Source organism: Rhinolophus hipposideros, assembly GCF_964194185.1.
Source record: "Rhinolophus hipposideros genome assembly, chromosome: X".
Taxonomy (NCBI): Eukaryota; Metazoa; Chordata; class Mammalia; order Chiroptera; family Rhinolophidae; genus Rhinolophus; species Rhinolophus hipposideros.
This window is the reverse complement of record NC_138046.1, coordinates 44,217,321-44,237,957: the sequence shown is the minus strand read 5'-3', so window position 1 is coordinate 44,237,957 and position 20,637 is coordinate 44,217,321. Positions and strand designations below refer to the sequence as shown.

Genomic DNA, 20,637 nt, shown 5'->3' with positions numbered 1-20,637 from the left:
AATTTAAGCACATTGAAAACACTGATGTCCATCTACTAACAGTCCCAGTATTTGCATAAATCCAAATAATAACCTTTAGAGCACATTCTGATTAATCTGTCTTTAGAGGTACTCACTAAGTGTACCAAAATAGACTGGAGTTCATGTTATTACTTAAGTACTATATTGTTTCAATAAAAAGTCCTTTTAAAAAAACATCCCCCACTACCCTTGTCCTCACCCTCAAAATAAGAACAACAAAAGGGAAAAATAATTAAAAGTATTCTTGTTGATAAACCACAGCTCTTGATTGGGCCATTTAGATGAGATATTCCACCATCTCTGCATCAGGCTCTTGTTCCAGGATCTGAATGGCAGTTTTTCTTTCCAGAGTACTGGAGTGGAAAATAGGACCATCTAAACAAAAATAAGGGGTTAGAAAACACTTAGGGACAAGGTAAAAACACAGATTTCTAGAAATAGACAGCTTTAGAGCCCCTGTAAAGCCAATGGCCAGGTGAGACTTGCTTGCCACCCCACCTTGATCACCTGAAGAATCATTTATTTCTACTGGGATAATGGCCTTGACTCCTCCTGATTACCATCCTCGTATAGGAGAACTTATTTACAAATTCTGCCTTTATCTCTCCTGATTAATCCCCTTCAGAATATGAAAAACCTCCCTCCAAATGACCAACTGTGTCCAAACAGCAGGTGCCAACAAACAAATTTGTAACTGAGGGCAGAACCAAAAGCTACCTGGTATGGAGAATTATTACCTGTCTTGTCTGGATTACAGGTCAGACTTGGTGTAGATATATGACGTGGTCCAGAAGCTACAGCTGGAGTTGCAGGAGCCTCAGCCTGAGCCAAAGCTGGAGTTGGAGCTGGAGGTGGAGTAGCAGCTGTACCCGGAGCTGGAACTGGTGTCTGAGTCTGAGCAGTCTGAGCTGCTGTTGAAGCCAGAACTGGAGTGGGAGCTGGAGATGGAACTGGAGCTTGAACAGCTGGAGCAACCTGAACCACAGCAGTAGCAATAGGAGCAATAACAGTAGCAGCAACAGCAGAGGCAGCGGCTGGAATCTGAGCAGCAGCAGCTGGAGAAACAGCGGCAGCAAGAGAAGCAGCAGGAATTGCTGGAGATGGGACAGCAGCAGCAGCTGGAGCAGCAGAAGCAACAGCAACTGGAGCAGCAGCTACCATGGTGGTGGTATTGGTGGCAGCAGTGGCAGTGTTGGTGGCAGTGTTGGCAGTAATGGCAGTAGCAGTGGAAGCAGCAGCAACTGGAACAGGAACAGAGATTGGAGCAACAGCTGCAGTTTTGTTCGGTTCCGTTCCCCGTTCAGTTTGGGTGCTGCAGTCTCGGCTGCCTGTCTTAGAGTGAGCTGAAAGCAGGGGTGTTGAGGGCAGCACAGGTGAGGGCGTGGAAGGGACAGACTCCACACGGTAGTCTCCACCCAGGAGAATACCTACAAAGGAAAGAGGGAAAGAGGTTAGAAAACTATAGGTTATTCAAATACTGCCATCTCATTACCTCTTCTTCCTTGTAAGAGGTTCAGGAAAAATATGAATGGGTCTAAATTCTTTCCTGTATCCTCCAGTGAACCCAGGAATCACTTTGTCAGGCACGTCCCATCATGGCCAAAAGTTTCTTTCAGACTTGGCAGATCCCTTCTGGTCCTCATTCTTCAACTCCCAGCATATCGTATTAAACCTTTAAGTGTCCTGGTATATGTTTTGATTTATTTTCCAATAGTGATTGATTTCCGTCAAGCTGTCAGAATTCTTCTACCTGGTTCCACTTATAATCAACACCATCCATTACCAGACAGCTGGAAAGGATCGGTGGATGAAGCCTATTAGTACAGATCGGTATGGTAATAGTGTAAACAAAGGTTAGAATCGTGACCGTGGTCCCCAAAATGCTTATTCTAACCACAGGATGCTAAAAGTGTCAGAAAACCAAGAAAAGTATTAAAAGCAACAAAAAGCTAAAATTAAAATATAACGTGGTGCCAAAAAATAAAAAAGAAAAAATGTATTCAAGTGGGCACTTTGGTCAGTATTGCTTAAGCAGTAGTTCACCGTAATCAGAAGTGTCTGGATGCTGATGGTAATCACTTTGAGCACCTCTTGTAATTGCAGAAGTCAAAAGTGACTTATATTCATCTTATGTTATGGTATACATTACAATTTTAATATATATTTTTTCTCCTTTCTTAAAATGTGTATACATTTTTTTTTCACACCCTCTGTATGTAGCTTGCCTCCTCAAGTCCTAACAATGTGCCGCATGGTATCTACAATACTTCTGGGGTTTTGATTAGAGGGGAAGGAATGGACAGGGAAGAAATGAAAAGGTACATTGTGTTGTTATCTCAGAACATTCTGGTAACAAAAATCTGCCACCCGGCTTCATTTAGCTTAACTAGAACTCTGAGTCCTCCAATTTTATGGTAGAAACGAACACAGGAAAAGCTGGAATTTTGAAATTTTGAATGGCATGAAGGCTGCATGGACTTTGGACACAGGCAAAAGGCCACACACGGTGAAGGCCAAATCTGAGAATATTTTAGAGAAATCAAGTTTTCTTCCCACCCAAATAGAACTCGGGATTCTTATCTTCTAAGGCCGTGACTTCACCAGTGTTCTCTCAATGAGACTTCACAGTATGGAGGAGCTCCTGAAACCCAGCTAGACTCTCAGAAGGACAATAACCCAACCTGCTATATCTTCTTCTCCAGCATCTGGACTATCACTCCTTTTCCTTGCTATGTGGGCATGTATCTAAGTCAGGGCTCTCTTTAAACATGTCATTTTAGTCTTCCTTATTTATTGTTATTACCTAGGCTCCCCTTCCAACTCTTGTCATCCCGCTTCTCTTCCATGATGGGAGTGCCAGTCAGGGTGGAACAATGGGAAAGCAAGCCTGATCCAGCATTGGATATGGACATCAGAGACTTTGCCGGCCGCATGGATGACAGCTGCTCAGTCTTACTCGGCTCCTTCCGGGAACGCTGCTGGAGTACTTTGATCATGGCATCCTTCTCAATAATCTGGGCATGGAGGGTCTTAATTCTAGAAGCCAAGACAAAGAACATATAAAGATCTTGTTTCTGACTCCATGCACTGGTCTCAATGCCTACATGGACTTGAGATTCCATTATCTTTTGGACTAAGAGGTAGTCTAGTTATTTCTGAGTTGTAAGACAACGGACAGTGTGGTACGTTTTTTTTTTTTGTTTTTTTGTTTTTTTTTAAGATTTGTGAGGTGGCAATTGTTAGTAAAATTACATAGATTTCAGGTGTACAATTCTGTATTACATCATCTATAAATCCCACTGTGTGTTCACCACCCAGAGTCAGCTCTCCTTCCATTACCATATATGCCACCACCATATATTTGATCCCCCTTACCCTCGTCTCCCACCCTCCTACCCCCTTACCCTCTGGTAACCACTAAACTATTGTCTGTGACTATGAGTTTTTGTTTCTCATTTGTTTGCCTTGTTCTTTTGTTGTTTTTGGTTTATATACCACATATCAGTGAAATCATATGGTTCTCTGCTTTTTCTGTCTGACTTATTTAGCTTAGCATTATGCTCTCAAGATCAATCCATGTTGTCACAAATGGCCGTACTTCATCTTTTCTTACTGCTGATTACTATTCCATTGTGTATATATACCACAACTTCTTTATCCATTCATCTATCGAAGGACATTTTGGTTGTTTCCATGTCTTGACCACAATAAACAAAGCTGCAATGAACATTGGAGCACATGTGTCTTTATGGATCAATGTTTTCAGATTTTTTGGGTAGATACCCAGGAGAGGGATTGCTGGGTCATATGGTAATTCTATTCGTAATTTTTTGAGGAACCTCCACACTGCCTTCCATAATGGCTGCAAAAGTCTGCATTCCCACCAACAGTGTATGAGAGTTCCTTTTTCTCCACAGCCTCTCCAACACTTGTTACTATTTGTCTTGTTGATGATAGCCATTCTGACTGGGGTGAGGTGATATCTCATTGTGGTTTTTATTTGCGTTTCTCTGATGATTAGTGATGTTGAGCATTTTTTCATATGTCTATTTGCCATTTCATTGTCCTCTTTGGAGAAATGTCTCTTCAGGGCATCTGCCTATTGTTCAATTGGGTTGTTTGTTTTTTTTTTTGTTGTTGAGTTGCATGAGTTCCTTATATATTTTGGATATTAGCCCCTTATCGGAGGCACTGTTTGAAAAAACTTTCTCCCATTCAGTTGGTTGCCTCTGTATTTTGTCAATGGTTTCTTTTCCTGTGCAGAAAAGTTTTAAGTTTCATATAGCCCCATTCATTTATTTTAGCTTTTACTTCCCTTGCTTTGGAGTCAAATTCATAAAGTGCTCTTTGAACCAAAGGTCCATAGACCTATGTTTTCTTCTCTGCAGTTTATTGTTTCAGGTCTTATGCTTAAGTCTTTGATCAATTTTGAATTAATTTTGGTACATGGTGACAGACAGAAGTCCAGTTTCATTCTTTTGCACATGGCTATCCAATTCTTCCAGGACCATTTATTGAAGAGGCTGTCTTTTTATCCATTGTACGTTTTTAGCTTCTCTGTAAAAAATTATCTCTCCATATTTATGTGGTTTTATTTCTGGATTCTCAAATCTATTCCATTGGACTATGTGCCTATTTTTCTGCCAATACCATACTTTTTTTTTTGTATGATTGTAGCCCTGTAGTACAAGCTAAAGTCAGGGAGTGGGATACCTCCAGTATTATTCTTTTTTCTTAAGATTGCTTTGGCTATTCGGGGTCTTTTGTGGTTCCAAACAAATCTGATGATTTTTTGTTCTATTTCTTTAAAAAACGCCATCGAGATTTTGATGGGGATTGCACTGAATCTGTATATTGCTTTGGGTAATATGGCCATTTTAACTGTGTTGAATCTTCCAATCCATGAGCACGGAACATCTTTCCATTTCTTTGTGTCTTCTTCAGTTTCTTTTAAAAATGTCTTATACTTTTCATCATATGGGTCTTTCACATTCTTGGTTAAGTTTATTCCTAGGTATTTTATTCTTTTCACTGCAGTTAAAAAAGGAATTGTTTTTTGTATTTCTTTTTCTGAGATTTCATTGTTAGTATATAGGAATGCAATGGACTTTTGTACGTTGATTTTGTAGCCAGCAACTTTACTGTATTTGTTGATTGTTTCTAATACCTTTTTGGTGGAATCTTTAGGGTTTTCTATAAATAGCATCATGTCATCTTCAAAGAGTGACAATTTAACTTCTTCATTACCAATTTGGATGCCTTTTCTTTCTTTCTCTTGCCTGATTGCTCTGCCAAGGACTTCCAGCAATATGTTGAAAAGCAGAGGTGATAGGGGACAGCCCTGTCATGTTTCTGAACATAGAGCACAGGGCTTCAGTTTTTCACCATTAATTATGAGATTAGCTGAGGGTTTGTCATATATGGCCTTTATAATGTTAAGGTATTTTCCTTCTATACCTATTTTATTAAGTATTTTAATCATGAATGGATGTTGTATCTTTTCAAATGCTTTTTCTGCATCAATTGATATAATCATACGATTTCTGTCCTTTATTTTGTTTATGTGATGTATCACATTGATGGATTTCTGGATGTTGAACCATCCTTGTGCCCAGGGCATAAACCCCATTTGGTCACGATGAATAATTTTTTTTAATGCATTGTTGTATCCAATTTGCTAGAATTTTGTTTAGGATTTTTGCATCTGTATTCATCAGAGATATTAGTCTGTAGTTTTCTTTTTTTGTGTTGTCCTTACCAGGTTTTGGCATCAGGATAATGTTGGCCTCATAAAATGAGTTGGGGAGTACTATCTTCTTCAATTTTTTGGAAGAGTTTGAGCAGGATTGATATTAGATCCTCTTTGAAGGTTTGGTAGAATTCACTAGTGAAGCCATCTGGTCCCAGACTTTTGCTTTTGGGAAGGTTTTAGATGACAGATTCAATTCCGTTACTGGTCATCAGTCTGTTTAGATTTTCCAGTTCTTCATGGTTCAGCCTTGGAAAGCTATGTGTTTCTAAGAACTTGTCCGTTTCTTCTAGGTTATTGAATTTGGTGACATATAGTCCTTCATAGTTTTCTTAGATGATACTTTGTATTTCTGTGGCGTCCGTGATAACTTCCCGTTTTCCATTTCTGATTTTGTTAATTAGTGTCTTCTCCCTTCTTATCTTAGTGAGTCTAGCCAAGTGTTTGTCAATTTTGTTAATCTTTTCAAAGAACCAGCTCTGTCACAAGGGGCGGCCTGCAGGGTCTCAGCTCCTGCTCCCCATATAAGAATGCAAGACATGGTGAGGCCAAAAAGGAACACCCACGGAGCCACAGATGGGGGAGTCATACCATTATATTCTCTGGAGGCTGGATTCACACAACGCGCGACCTGCTGTCCGCTTTTCTGCCAATCGACTGACTCCCCTCGACTCTGCCATGCAATCCACGCTTGCCACTCACCATCTTCTTCCTACCTACCATTTTTCTGCTAGTGTAGCCAAAGCAGTTATATTAGTGGCCAATGTGTCATTGGTTACAGCTGACGGCCAACTAGCCACAGCTTATGGCCATCCAATCACAGTTGATGGCCATTTATAATCCGAGTGAGCACCTTTCCACGTGAGGGCGAGAGTCTGGAAACTACATCCTGGTTCTCTCCGCACACTCCACCCCTACAGGGTCTCGACTCACAAGTTGCGCGACAAGTGTCTTCCGCAAGGGGCCCTATGCGAGGAGCCTGGAGGTGAATGCAATATCTTGGACACAACCAGGGTTTCTCAGGGCACCACCAGTTCTTTTGGGCACAGCCAGACTTCCTGGGCTTCTTAGGGTACCATCAGTCTTCCCGGACACAGCCAGGGTTTCTCAGGGCACCGCCACTCTATCTGAGCACAGCCCAACTTCCTGGACACAGCCAGGACGTCTCAGGGCACTGCCACTCTCTCTGGGCTCAGCCAGGCATCCTGGACTCAGCCAGGGCTCTCAGGGCACTGCCACTCTCTCTGGGCTCAGCCAGACTTCCTGGAGTCAGCCAGGGCTCTTAGGGCACTGCCACTGTCTCTTGGCTCAGCCAGACTTCCTGGGCTCAGCCAGGGTTCTCAGGGTACCACCAGTCTTTCTGGGCACAGCCAGTCTTCCTGGGCACAGCCAGTCTTTCTCACATATTCTCCACGGTGGCTGGTCGAGACGAAAGAAAACATCTGCCAGTTCCACTACATGGTGGTATGTTGCCAAGCAAGCAGTCAAGCCGTCTGTGGGGACAAAACCCAAAAAAACAGTTTCCAGGCTCTCGGCCTCACATAGAAAGGTGCTGGCTCGGGTAGTAAATGGCCATCAACTGTGATCAGATGCCAGCAGCTGTGGCTAGTTGGCCGTCAGCTGTAACCCGTAAGCCATTGGCCACTAATATAACTGCTGTGGCTACGCTAGCAGAGAAGGAATGGGGGCTAGCAAGAAGATGGTGGCTGGCAAGCGCGGACTGCTGTTAGGCAGATTATGTAGATCCTGCTTCCTGTGTCTCCAGCCCAGCCGCCAGCAAGAATATATTGGTTTTACTCCCCTACTTATGACTCCATGGGTGTTCCTTTCTGGCCTTACCGTGTCCTGCATTCTTGGGTGGGGAGTGGGTGCTGAGACCCTGCACGACACCGTCTATTAAATTAGGGATGGAGCTCATTCCCCATAATCCACAGTCATTCGCCAGGGCTGTGCATTAGCCTCACAATGTGTGCCGTCTCTGCAGGGCGAGGGCTCCAAGTCCTCCCCAACCTGGGGGTGAGGGCCTCAGTAAGCACTTTGCAGCCCACAGGGCCGCAATGCCCTTTACTTTCTCTGGCCTTTTCTGATTGGGGAACCGTCTACCTCTTGCCACCCCTCCACGGGGGTCCAGCTCCTGAGAACAGTGGCCACTGGACACCACACACTGTGTGGGGGCCAGACGTCCTCCTGCCCAGAGTAAGACTCCATTCCTGCCTGGTTGGAATCCTGCTCGCCGTGCCAGGTGTCTGAGTGGGTGGTGGCTTCGGTGTATAATGTCCACAATCCTCGGAGCCTACAGCAGAAGCAGATCAACAAAAGGAAGACAACACCTCCCATGGCCAAGAGGGAGGTGTGCCATCTGGAGGCTTGAGTGCACCAGGCAGACCATGCTTCCTGCTCGCTGTGTTGCTCCTCGCGGGCCTCGCGAAGCTGAACTTTTGTAAGCATAAACTCCTCCACCACATCCTTCGGTGAGTTTTGGCCTGTGCCATTTGTCATGCAGGGAGGCCTGCGGGGTCTCAGCTCCAGCTCACCACATAAGAACGCAAGACATGGTGAGGCCAAAAAGGAACACCCACGAAGCCATAGATGGGGGAGTCGTACCATTACATTCTCATTGGAGGCTGGATTCACACGATGTGCCACCTGCTATACACTTTTCTACCAACCGACCGACTCCCATTGACTTCACCGTGCAATCCGCACTTGCCAGTCACAATCTTCTTGCTAGCCATCATTTTTATGCTGATATAACCACGGCAGTTATATTAGTGGCCAAAAGAGGACACTGGTTAAAACTGACGGCAAATGAGCCACAGCTGATGGCAATCCTATCACAGTTGATGGCCATTTACTACCCCAGTGAGCACCTTTCCACGTGAGGGCGAGAGCCTGGAAACTGCACTCCTGGTTGTGACCCCACAAGCTCTATGTCACGTTAATTTTTTCTATTTTCTTTCTGTTCTCTATTTCATTTAGTTCAGCTCTGATTTATGTTATTTCCTTTCTTCTGCTGACCTTGGCTTTCATTTGTTCTACTTTTTCTAGTTCTTTAAGGTATAACACGAGATTATTTGGTGTTTTCTTGTTTCTTGAGATAGGCCTGTAATGATGTAAATTTCCCTCTTAAAACTGCTTTTGCTGCATCCCCAAAATTTTGGTAGGATGCATTTTCATTGTCATTTGTTTCTATGTATCTTTTTATCTCTCCTATGATTTCTTCTTTGACCGGGTCGTTCTTTAAAAGAATGTTGTTTAATCTCCATGTATTTGTGTTTTATCCTGCTTTATTTTTGCAGTTGATATCCAATTTAAAACCCTTGTGATCAGAGAATATACTTGGTATGATTTCAATCTTCTTAAATTTGCTGAGGCTGATTTTATGTCCGAATATATGGTCTATTCTAGAGAATGTTCCATGTACACTAGGAAAAAAAAGTATAGTCTGATGTTTTAGGATGAAGTCCTCTATATATGTCAGTTATATCCATTTAACCTAATGTGTCATTTAGGGCTGCCATTTCGTTATTATTTTCTGTGTGGATATCTATCCATAGCTGTCAATGATGGACTTAAGTCCCCTAGTATAATTGTGTTTCTGTCAATTTCTCCTTTTAGTTCTTAGTAGTTGCTTGGTATATTTCAGTGCTCCCTGATTGGGGTCATAAATATTGATGACTGTTATGTCTTCCTGTTGTATAGTCCCCTTTACCATTATGAAATGTCCATTTTTGTCTCTTGTTACCTTTTTCACCCTGAAGTCTGTTTCATCTGATATCACTATGGCTACACCGGATTTTCTCTGGATACTATTTTCTTGGAGTGTCAATTTCCACCCTTCCACTTTGAGTCTACGCTTGTCCTTGCAGCTGTGTCTCTTGGAGACAGCATATGGTTGGGTTTAGTTTTTGATCCAATCTGCTACTATGTATCTTTTTATTGATGAGTTCAGTTCATTTACATTTAGGGTGATTATTGATATGTGAGGATTTCCTGTCATTCTATCTTTAGTTTTCTGGTAAGGCTGTGTCTCCATTGTTTCTTTGCCTTTTTGTTATTGTCTATTATTTCTGTGTGGTGGTATTCTATGATGTTTTCCTCTGTTCCTTCTTTTATTACAGAATATATTTCAGTTCTGGATTTCTTTTAGTGGTTACCCTTAAGTTTATGTAAAAGAAAGTTTGATATTTAGAGTATCCCATTTTTTTCAGCACACTTACTTTCTCCATTCCCATATTCCGGTTCAGGCCGTTACTCTGCCCCTTTTTATGTTTTGGTTGCCACAAATTGTCCCTGTAGACAGTGGTCGAATAGCCTCCATTAGTATTTCTTGTAGTGCAGGTCGTGTATTAGAAAATTCCCTCAGCTTCTGTATGTCTGCAAAGGTCTTTATTCCTCCTTCATATCTAAAGGAGATCTTGCTGGATACATTATTCTTGGCTCATAATTTCTCTCTTTCAATAGTTTGAATATTTGGTTCCACTCCCTCCTAGCTTGTAGAGTTTCTGCTGAAAAATCTGATGATAATCTAATGGGCTTTCCTTTGTAGGTTACCATCTTCTTTTCCCTGGCTGCCTGGAGGATTCTTTCCTTGTCATTGATTTTAGACAGCTTTAGTACAATGTGTCTTGGAGAAGGCCTGTTGGGATTGAGGTAATTAGGTGTTCTATTTGCTTCTTGGATTTGAGGATCCAGTTCTGTGCACAAGTTTGGGAAGATGTCATCGACAATTTGTTTGAATATATTCTCTGTTCCCTTCTGTCTTTCTTCTCCTTCTGGTATGCCCATTATTCTTATATTGCTCTTTCTGATGTAGGCAGAAAATTCTTGTCGAGTTCTTTCATTTCTTTTAAGTCCCCAGTCTCTTTCTTCTTCCATCCATGTCATTTCCAGGTTTCTCTCTTCGATGTCACTGATTCTTTCCTCTATCTGGTCAACTCTACTACCTAAGCTGGATATTTTATTGTTAATTTCTTCTATTGAGTTCTTAATCTCCAGAAATTCTATTTGGTTCTTTTTTAAAATTTCAATCTCTTTCGTAAAATGTTCACATTGTTCTTTCATTGTGTTTCTGAGTTCATTAAACTGCCTTTTTGTGTTTTCTTGTATCTCGTTGAGTTTTTTAAGAACTGCAATCTTGAATTCTCTGTCATTTAAGTCACATATTTCCATATCTATAAGTTCCTTTTTCTGGAGACTTTTCACTTTCTTTCTGAGCTGTCTAGTTGCCTTGGTTATTCATGGTAATTACTGATTTATTGTTTCTCTTCCTAGACATCTATAGGAGTGGCTTCTGCAACAGGTTGATAGGAAGGTCTTTCTTTTGTTTTCCAGTACTTATTGGTAGAATGTTTTATTTTCTCTCCGACTGCAGCCTTTTTTTCTCTCTGACACTGTACTGATATGTTTTCTCTGCACTACTGCAGCTTCTTACACAATTGGGGTATTCCCTGGGAGACGGGCCTCTCCTCTGTTAATAGTTCGCCCGGGTCACAGGGTGCAGTGTCCGTGGGGGCATGCAGAGAGCTTTTGAATTTACAAAACTCTTCCTGCACCAGATTCAGAGCCCATGTGTTTCAGCAGCTCTGTTTACTCCTGCAGGGATCCGCCCAGGTAGGTGGGGACAGGGGCGGGGTGAATTGTGAGAGATGGCCCAGAGCAATGGAGGTGACCACTGCCACAGCCAGTCGTGCTTCCACAGCTCCCTCCCCTTTGCCGGAACTAGTTGGACTGTGAATCTGTGTCTGCGGTCCACAGTTCTCAGAACTGCAAATATTATGTTCTTTTGATCTGACACTGCTACTGTTCCGCTTCTACCACCGAGCTGGTGGGGGCCGGGTGAGCTCTAGGAGGGTAGGGAGGGGGCAGGTAGTCTCAATGCCTAAGTCTTCCATTCTGTGCTCGGCAGTGAGGGCTTTAACCACCGTTTTCAGCCTTGTTCCTTCCGTCTTTGCTCTGAGGTCTCTCCCATGAGCTATGGGTTCAGCCATGTTTTATGCTGACCTCTCATCCCTGTGGGCCATAAATGGAGCCCTAGCAGTCCAAGATCTTCTCTCTCCTGCATCTGCGGTAGTTCCAGGATGCAGCGAGCTCAGAGCACTGAGCTAGGTCTGCATCCTGCGCCCATGCGGCTCCATCTCCGCACTTCTCCCTTCCCTTTTCTCCACTCACGTGATTCGCCCACCTTTAGGTTAATTCAGTAGTGGGCCTCTTCATCTTCCCTGTCTGCTGTGCAGGGAGTCATTTGTGGAGTTTAGTTGTTCGATTTGTTGTAAATTCTAGGGGAGATTTACAAAGGCTCACCTCACACCGCCATTTTGATGACGTGTATCTTATATCTTATTCATAATGGTAATTGTTGATTAAGAGTCATGTTTTTTTTTAACAATTTATTTTTATTGGGGAAGGGAAACAAGACTTTATTGGGAAACTGTTAATTTCCAGGATTTTTTCCAAGTCAAGTTGTCCTTTCAATCATGGTTATGGAGGGTACAGTTCAGCTCCATGTCCAATTGCCGTTGTTAGTTGCAGGATGCACAGCCTAGCATCCCTTGTGGGAGTTGAGGAGTCGAACTGGCAACCTTGTGGTTGAGAGTCCAACCATCTGAGCCATCTGGGAGCTCAGTGGCAGCTCAGCTCAAGGTACCATGTTCAATCTTAATTGTAGGGGGCAGAGCCCACCATCCCTTGCGGGAGTCTTGGAGTCAAACTGGCAACCCTGTGGTTAAGAGCCTACTGGCCCATGTTGGAATCGAATCGGCAGCCTTCGGCATTAGGAACAGAGCTCCAACCACCTGAGCTACTGGGCCGGCCCCTGTGCTACATTTTAAAATGCCATTCTGCACACCCAAATGGATAGAGCAGAGCATCCAGGTGTTGTTGCTTAAACTTTAGGAAGCCAAAGTAAAAAAAAAATGGTGCAAAGAAAGACCATATATGAGAGTAAACCAATGCAGTAGGTGCTCTAGTAAAGAATCTGAGTCCACAGAAACAATGTAGTCAGTGAGAGATGAGATCTTCTATAAAGGGGCCACAACCTTCAGGTAATAAATAAATGATCATGAGTTTATAAGAGACATGAGGTGCAGCATGAACAGAAGTTCTTTTACGGAGCATTCTGCTGTATAACAGGGTTGAGGTGCAGTGCTAGAAAGAATACTCCAGCGTGAAAATACCAGCAATTTGGTTCTGGCAGAGTCCAGATGGAAAGCAATTACCATTGCCAATGGGGTAAGCAACACTACTTGGAATTCCACAGTAAGTGGGAATGATCAAGATAAAAGTCATTGCATCTCAAATCCTAAGTAACAGGCTGGCAGGGATGCAGAGGTGGGGAGAGGCTACATTATCAGGTTTCCCAGTTGTGAATGAAGATGCTTGCCCTTCACTAATGACCTATCTGGTCTCCTCACCAACTTCTCAGATTCACCAGGGTCCAGATCAACATTTTACCTGCCCTCCATGTCAAGGCAACGCTTGTTGGCCATCAATATTTCTTCCTCCTCTTTCTGGATGCGAGCTTCTAGAGTTGTGTCATAGCTAGTGTTAGGAGAGTGGCTGATGACTGTTGTGTCCCTGGGGAGAAAAACAGCAGTACTGATAATGGAAGGGCAGCAAAATCAATGAATCCTATCTCCTTCCTAAGTCAAAGGTATTGCTGGGAAAGCCCTAAGCTGAAATCAAACTCATTAGGAATGGTTGGTTTCTCGGTGACTTACTGATAAGAGCCTCCAAGATAGGAAAGTTAAGCTTTCACAGCTACAAGAGGTTAGTGGCATGGAAATAACTGCAAATGTCAGTAAGGGATTTTCTGAGAAGTGCATGGGTTTGCTTTCAGAACTAAACAGACAGCCTTTCAAAAGTTTCTGGTTTTTGGATCACGGCCAGGCAATAGGAAGATATTTATATTTCCACCTTATATTATTTATATTACATATAACGTATTATATATTTTCACCTTATTCTCAAGTCAGTAATGAAATGGAAAAAGCTAGACTTTAAAGGAAGTCAGAGTATGTATTAAATAGCTATTGCAACAAATGAATAGCAGTAACTACACCCAAGTGCTAGAAACAATCTATAGACATGTCAACAGGTAGGGCACATGATCTGAGTGAGAAGCAGGGCCTCTGAGTCAGTGCCATGTGATTCCTATCTAACCTTTATCTGAAATATTCTACTGTCAAACCACTGAGTATCCCCCAACTAAGTGACTGTTCTCTTGCCAGAGTCCCAACTGCATGAAAGACCATCATGTTCCATCTGAAAGTGTCTCAGGTCATAGACTCAAAGACTAATAAGGAGAAAAGTTGTGTGTGTGTGTGTGTGTGTGTGTGTGATAGAGCGAGTGAGAGAGAAAGAGAGAAGAAGAAGAAAATAAAGAAGAGTCTAGTCCATGGACAAGGCTCATGTCTAAACAGTACAAGTCAAAGAAAAACGGAAATCCTTAATCCTACTGATAAGTGAGGGCATACATCTTTCTTTAGTTCATTTACAACTAGTGATAGAGAAAACAGGGAAAGGAATGAAGAAAACTGGAACTTATTTGAGTAACGGAGGGAAAGAAAAAGATTAGGAAGAATATTGATGTAATTATATTGCTCTTAAAGGAAATGAGACAATAGGCTGGGAAAACACTGAACTGGCACTGCTTCATTATATTTCCTATGAGAAAAATGATCTGTGGGAGAACTCCAAGCATATTTTCTGCTGGCAGCTAGCTGTGTTCCCTTAGCTTAGAGATTGTAACCAGTGCAGATGGGAGTAAAGAAGCAGTGGAATGAGAAGGCAGAAAGTTGGGAAATTTTGGTGTGCTACTCCAACAATACTGTTTCCCAAAATGCTTGCACCTTACACACAAGGCTGAAACAATTTATTTGAACAGTGAAATAATTGGAGTGTAAGAAGGGGTAGGACTACAATGGCTATCATCATTTGCTAAATTCAAAATATTTTAGCATCTCAGAATTCTACACTTGCTCTAGTGCAGTTTACTTGCTTGTAGTCCTACTTAGCACGGTCCCTGTGTTCCAAAGTACCCAAGAGAAAGTGGCATTGTGTATTGCTGAGAGCATGGGCTCAGACTATAGACCACATCAGGGTCAAAACCCAGCTTTCCCAAGTACACTGCTACTAACAAACTCTATGAGCTTAGAAATCAGTTAATTGTTCTGAGCCTCAGTCTCCTCATATGCAAAATGGAAAAATAATAATAATTGTACCTATATCTCATGGGATTTTAGGGCATAAAATTAAAGTATGTATGTAAAACACATAGTGCTATGTGGTAATTCTATTCTTAACTTTTTGAGGAAGCTCCTTACTGTTTTCCATAGTGACTGTACCAATTTACATTCCCACCAACAGTGTATGAGGGTTCCTTTTTCTCCACAGCCTGTTCAACGTTTGTTATTCGTCGTGTTGATGATAGCTATTCTAACAGATGTGAGGTGATATCCCATTGTGGTTTTGAATTGCATTTCCCAAATAGCTAGTGAAGTTGAGCAGTTTTTCATATGTCTGTTGGCCATTTGTGTATCTTCTTGGGAGAAGTGTCTATTCAGGTTCTCTGCCCATTTTTTAACTGTATTGTCTGTCTTTTTGTTGTTGAGTATATGAGTTCCTTATATATTTTGGATATTAGCCCCTTATTGGAGGCGTTGTTTGCAAATATCTTCCATTTGGTTGGTTGGCTCTTTTTTGTTGTTTGTTTGTTTGTTTGTTTTTCATTTGTTTATTAGTTTCAGGTGCAAAAAAAATGTAATAGTTAGACATTTATCATTTATATCCCTCACACAGTGACAACCTCCCTCCCCCCATCCACTATCCCTCTGACATCACACACAGCCATTACATTTCCACCGTCTCTATTCCTAATTCTGTACTCTACTTCTTGTAACTATATATATATATATATATATATATATACACACACATGTATATATATACATATATGTATATGTGTATGTATGTATATATATACATATATATACATTTTATGTGATATACATACAATTATAGTTGACATTCATTATTGTTCAACTTCAGCTTCAGGTGTACAGTACAGTGATCAGGCATCTACATCGTCCCTGAGATGGTCTCCCTAATGAGACAAGTGTCCTTCGGGTTACCCTACAAAAACTTTATAACATTATTGATTACATTCCCCAAATTGACTTTCGTTTTCCCGTGGCAATCTTGTGGTTACTGACTGTGCTTTCTAATCCCCTCACCTTCCTCCTTATCCCCACCCCCCATCTAGCTACCCTCAGTTTTTTATCTATGTCTCTGACACTGTTTCTGATTATTTCATTCATTTATTTATTATTTTCTTTAGATTCCACATATAAGTGAGATCACATGGTATTTGTCTTTCTCTGTCCGACTTATTTCACTTAACATAATATTCTCTAGGTCCATCCTTGTTGGTGCAAATGGTAATGTTTCCTTCTTCTTTATGGCTGCATAATACTCCATTGTATAAATGTACCACAGTTTCTTAATCCAGTCGTCTACCGATGGGCATTTCAGTTGTTTCCATGTCTTGGCTATTGTGAATAGTGCTGCAATAAACATAGAGGTGCATAAATTTTTTTTGAAATTAGAGTTTTGGATTTCTCTAGATAGATACTTAGGAGTGGAATTGTTGGGTCATAAAGTAGTTCCGTTTTCAGATTTTTGAGATACTTCCATACTGTTTTCCATAGTGGCTGCACCAATCTGCAACCCCACCAACAGTGCACAAGGTTTCCCTTTTCTCCACATCCTCCACAACAAGCCAGCACTTGTTATTTGTTGATTTCTGATGATAGCCATTTTGACTGGGGTGAGGTGTATCTCATTGTGGTTTTTATGCCTCTTTGTTTATTGATGGTTTATTCTGCTGTGCAGAAGCTTTTAAATTTGATATAGTCCCATTCATTTATTTTTGCTTTTACTTCCCTTGACTTTGAGGTCAAATTCATAAAATCTCCTTTGAACCCAAGGTCTGATAGGTGATTGGATAAAGAAAATGTGGTACATATATACAATGGAATATTACTTGGTCATAAGAAAAGATGAAGTACTGCCATTTCCAATAACATGAACAGATATTTACACTATCATGCTAAGCGAAATAAGTCAGACAGAAAATGTCAAGAACCATATGGCTTCACTCATATGTGGGATATAAAACTGAAAGCAACAAAGGAAGAAGACAAAGAAACAAAAACTCATAGGCACAGAGAACAGTTGAGAAGTTACCAGAGGGTGAGAACTGATTCTGGGTGGTGAATACACAATGCAATATATAGATGATGTATTATAGAACTGTACACTTGAAACCTATATAATTTTACTCACCAATGTCACCCAATAAATTTAATTAAAAGTAATATAATAAAATAATATAATTCTTTAAAAAAACATAGTGACACACAGGATTGGAGATACTCAGTAAAAACACTCAACAAATGTATCTATTATTAGGAGAGAAAAGCATAAGTAGAGGAGAAAAACATTCAAGAGTATGACTTGATAGAATTCCAGGTTTTGGTATCACCCTGGAGGCATTCCTGCAGTGCAGAGTTCCAGTGTGATGGCTGAAGCTTCAGAGCCAGGCCTCTCTAAAAAGTGTATCATATCTATGGACAATGCACACTTGAGCATACAGGTTGTCACTGGGGGAGCAGTGCTGGCTTACTGCCACATTCATTGCATAAAAGACCATTTGGGGGACTCAGAGCCCTGCCAGCTAATTGATATGGACATTGTGAACTCCTCAGAAATGTGGGGCACTTAGTGAATTCCTACAGAGCTTCCAGGGTGCCTTCAACAACCATTTTCCTTTTGGAAGACTGGGGCTACTAAGTCAATGGCTTAGGTAAAAGCAAGCAAACACAGTGTTTGAAGGAGCAACGTGACCTACTAATTTGCAATACTGTGCGATCATCCTTAAGTACCTCAGTAGAGACATGCTGGGCTTGAAAACACAACCTGCAAACCCCAAAACCTATATCCCTGAATTTGACATCCTCCATCTCAAATTCTTAAGTAAACAATTTCTGGCAACTATCCCTCTAGTCATCTTCTCTCTCCTTCCTTTCTTCAACAAAGTAATCCCCATCACTTTACTTACATTGCTTTCTATAATGTCACCCATGACCTCCTAATTAAAATAGCTAAAGGCCTTTTAAACTTCAGGTTCATCTTTTCATATTGGTAGCATCCTTCTGTTTGTTTAATATATGAATTCAACCATGAGTAGAGCACTGTGTTTGAAGTTACTGGGAGGCTGGATAGTGGCTAGACATATATAATACTAGTCGCTGTATGTAGCAAACTTGTAAGGGGAGACAAAAATGTAAATGACTAACGATTACAGAAATGAGTTTGGACTTTAACAGGCATTAAAAATTTTTAGAGCTTTCAAGGTGAATGAAATGATCCCAGCTGTGTGTTAGGAAGATACCATTATCTTTTGCTGAAATGTGGCAGAGGGGTTAGAGGAGCATATTATAGAATCGGACAGACCAGTCAGAAAGGTTATATTCCCAGAAAGGTAATAATCTCAACAAAAGATAATGAAAACAAGAACCAGTGATGTGGCAAGGGAAATGGAAACAGACTACAGAAAGCAGACTTGCTAGAACTTGGAGACTGTCTAAATGTGTGTGTTGGAGAGAGGGAAGAATGAATGAGAACTTTGTTGTTTCTAATTCAAATGACTAGAAAAGAAAGCATACTGCTCATTTTCTGAGATAGGAAACAATATAGAGATTTTTTCCCCAAAAAAAACCACTATAATGGGTTTTGATTTTAGGTACATTGGAGTTAAAGTGTCTTATGAATAGCCATATGACAATGTCCAACAAGTTGCTGAGAATTCTAACTTTAATCTTGGAGATGTCAGAGTTACTATTTGAAGCTATAGTACAGAACAAGATAACTAAGATAGAATGCAAAATGAGAAGAAAGCCAAGGATGAACACTGAGAAAGGCCTACAATGAAGGAAAAGATAGACAAGTGTAATGTGTGTGACCAGGTTCCACCTCCTGCTTTTCCTTTCTTCCTTCTTTCCCAGATTTACTTTACCTAAATGAAACATTGCATATTCTGAGAAAGGAAACAACATGATTTAATAAATGTAAAGCTATAAATTACATGGTTGATCAGGTATTTTATTTTATCCTTTTGCTGACCTTCAAAAATAAATTCACCATTTGTGAGTTGAAACTAAAAATCTGCAGTGACAAATCACTTCTTCTGGGCTTGAACTCTACTGTGTAATAATTTTCCTCAGCTATATTAAGCATCTGGGGAGAATCTCTAGGGACACAATAATATGGAGTTGTAATATAGGCCCTATTATTGTGATTATTTATAATATTTCTAACTGACTAAATAAGCCTCAAATAGTAACTCTTAACCAGGCAATAATCCCTATTTCATCATCTTTGAAACTGTATCTGGGAGGCAGCAGATTATAGTGGTAAAGGTGTCAAAAATGTAGATTTAATTCCCAGTTCTTCCACCTCTTAGTAGCTGTGTGGAATCTTAGGCAAACAATTTAACCTGTGCCTAGTTTCCTTATCTATAGAATCAATAATAGTACTTATCTCAAAGAATTAGTGTGAGGGTGAGCAATAACTGTAAAGTGGTTAGAAGAGTAACTTGTACAGTAAACACTACATGTGATTTCTTGCATGAACATCTTTCCCTTTGATAAGAGGTATTTCATAGTATCAGTGCTAGAAGGGCTATAAATAGATCACCTAATACGTCTTCTCACCTGAGGAAAGACAGTTGTTTATTCTTCTACTAAAAATCTGTATTTTATTATTCACAAAGCCAAACACTGGAAACAATCCAAATATCCATCATCATGTGAATGTATGAATAACTGGTAAATCCATATCATGGAACACTACCCAGCAATAAAAAGAAATAAACCATTGATACATGCATAAACTTGGATGAATCTCATAATAATTATGGTGAGTAAAAAAGTCAAACAAAAAGTACATACTATATGGCTCCTTTTATATGACATTCTTAAAAAGGCAAAGTTATAATGACAAAAAACAAATTAGTTGTTGTCTGGGGTTAGGCATGGGAGGAAGGGATCAAGTTAAAGGCGCACAAACACAATTTTAAATGTGTTTTCTATCTTGATTGTGATGGTGGCTACATAATTGTATATACTTACTAACATTCATCAAACCATACACTTAAAGTAGGTGATTTTAAATATGTAAATAATACCTTAATTGAAAAAATATTTTACAAATACCATTGAAACCATCCAAACTACATGTCCTAATTGTGAGACCTGTTATTTACCTAGGAATTATTATGTTGGGAATATATTAAGTTTCAGATACTAGCAGAATACATAGAAACCAAGCAGGCCGTTAAAATGGGCACTAGATTTAGGAATTTAAATTATAGAGTTAAAAGTCATCTCCTTCCTTATTTCATTCTTTTTTTCTCCTTCGTTTGTTCTTTCCTTCCTTCCTTCTCAAATATGTGTTGGTCACTTTCTATCCTGGGCACATAAAAATTATTTTGGAAGAAAATAGAAAACCGTATAAAGCTTCTACCATAAAAAGAGACAGAAGAGAACCTTCACCAATACCTATATTTAGGGTGGGAGGGGGGAGAGTGAAACCACTGAACAGAAAAGGAATAGCAGGAGATGTTGAAAGGGAAGGCAGAAGCACCCACAGGTTCTGAAACAAAGTTTTCTGAATGTTACCTTACAAATTTGAAATCTCGTAAAGAAAAAAAGGAGAAGGAAACCAATTTCCATGGCAGAGCATTAAGAGGCACTATCTTTGGAAACATAGAATAATTCCAGAAATAGAGGGGTGTGGAGGAATCAACT

The 20,637-nt window shown here is 40.6% G+C and overlaps 1 protein-coding gene across 1 annotated transcript in view; it reads right to left on the bottom strand.

The window, feature by feature from the left end:
* Positions 1 to 243: 243 nt before the first annotated feature.
* AMOT (angiomotin) overlaps positions 244 to 20,637 on the bottom strand; it is a 69,006-nt gene continuing 48,612 nt past the window's right edge. The window contains exons 8-11 of the mRNA XM_081042829.1: positions 13,223 to 13,345; positions 2,825 to 3,057; positions 759 to 1,448; positions 244 to 396 (exon numbers count right to left, since the gene is read on the bottom strand). Of these exons, the coding sequence (XP_080898955.1) occupies positions 299 to 396; positions 759 to 1,448; positions 2,825 to 3,057; positions 13,223 to 13,345 (1,144 nt within the window). The 3' untranslated portion in view covers positions 244 to 298. The remainder of the gene's footprint in view (positions 397 to 758; positions 1,449 to 2,824; positions 3,058 to 13,222; positions 13,346 to 20,637) is intronic.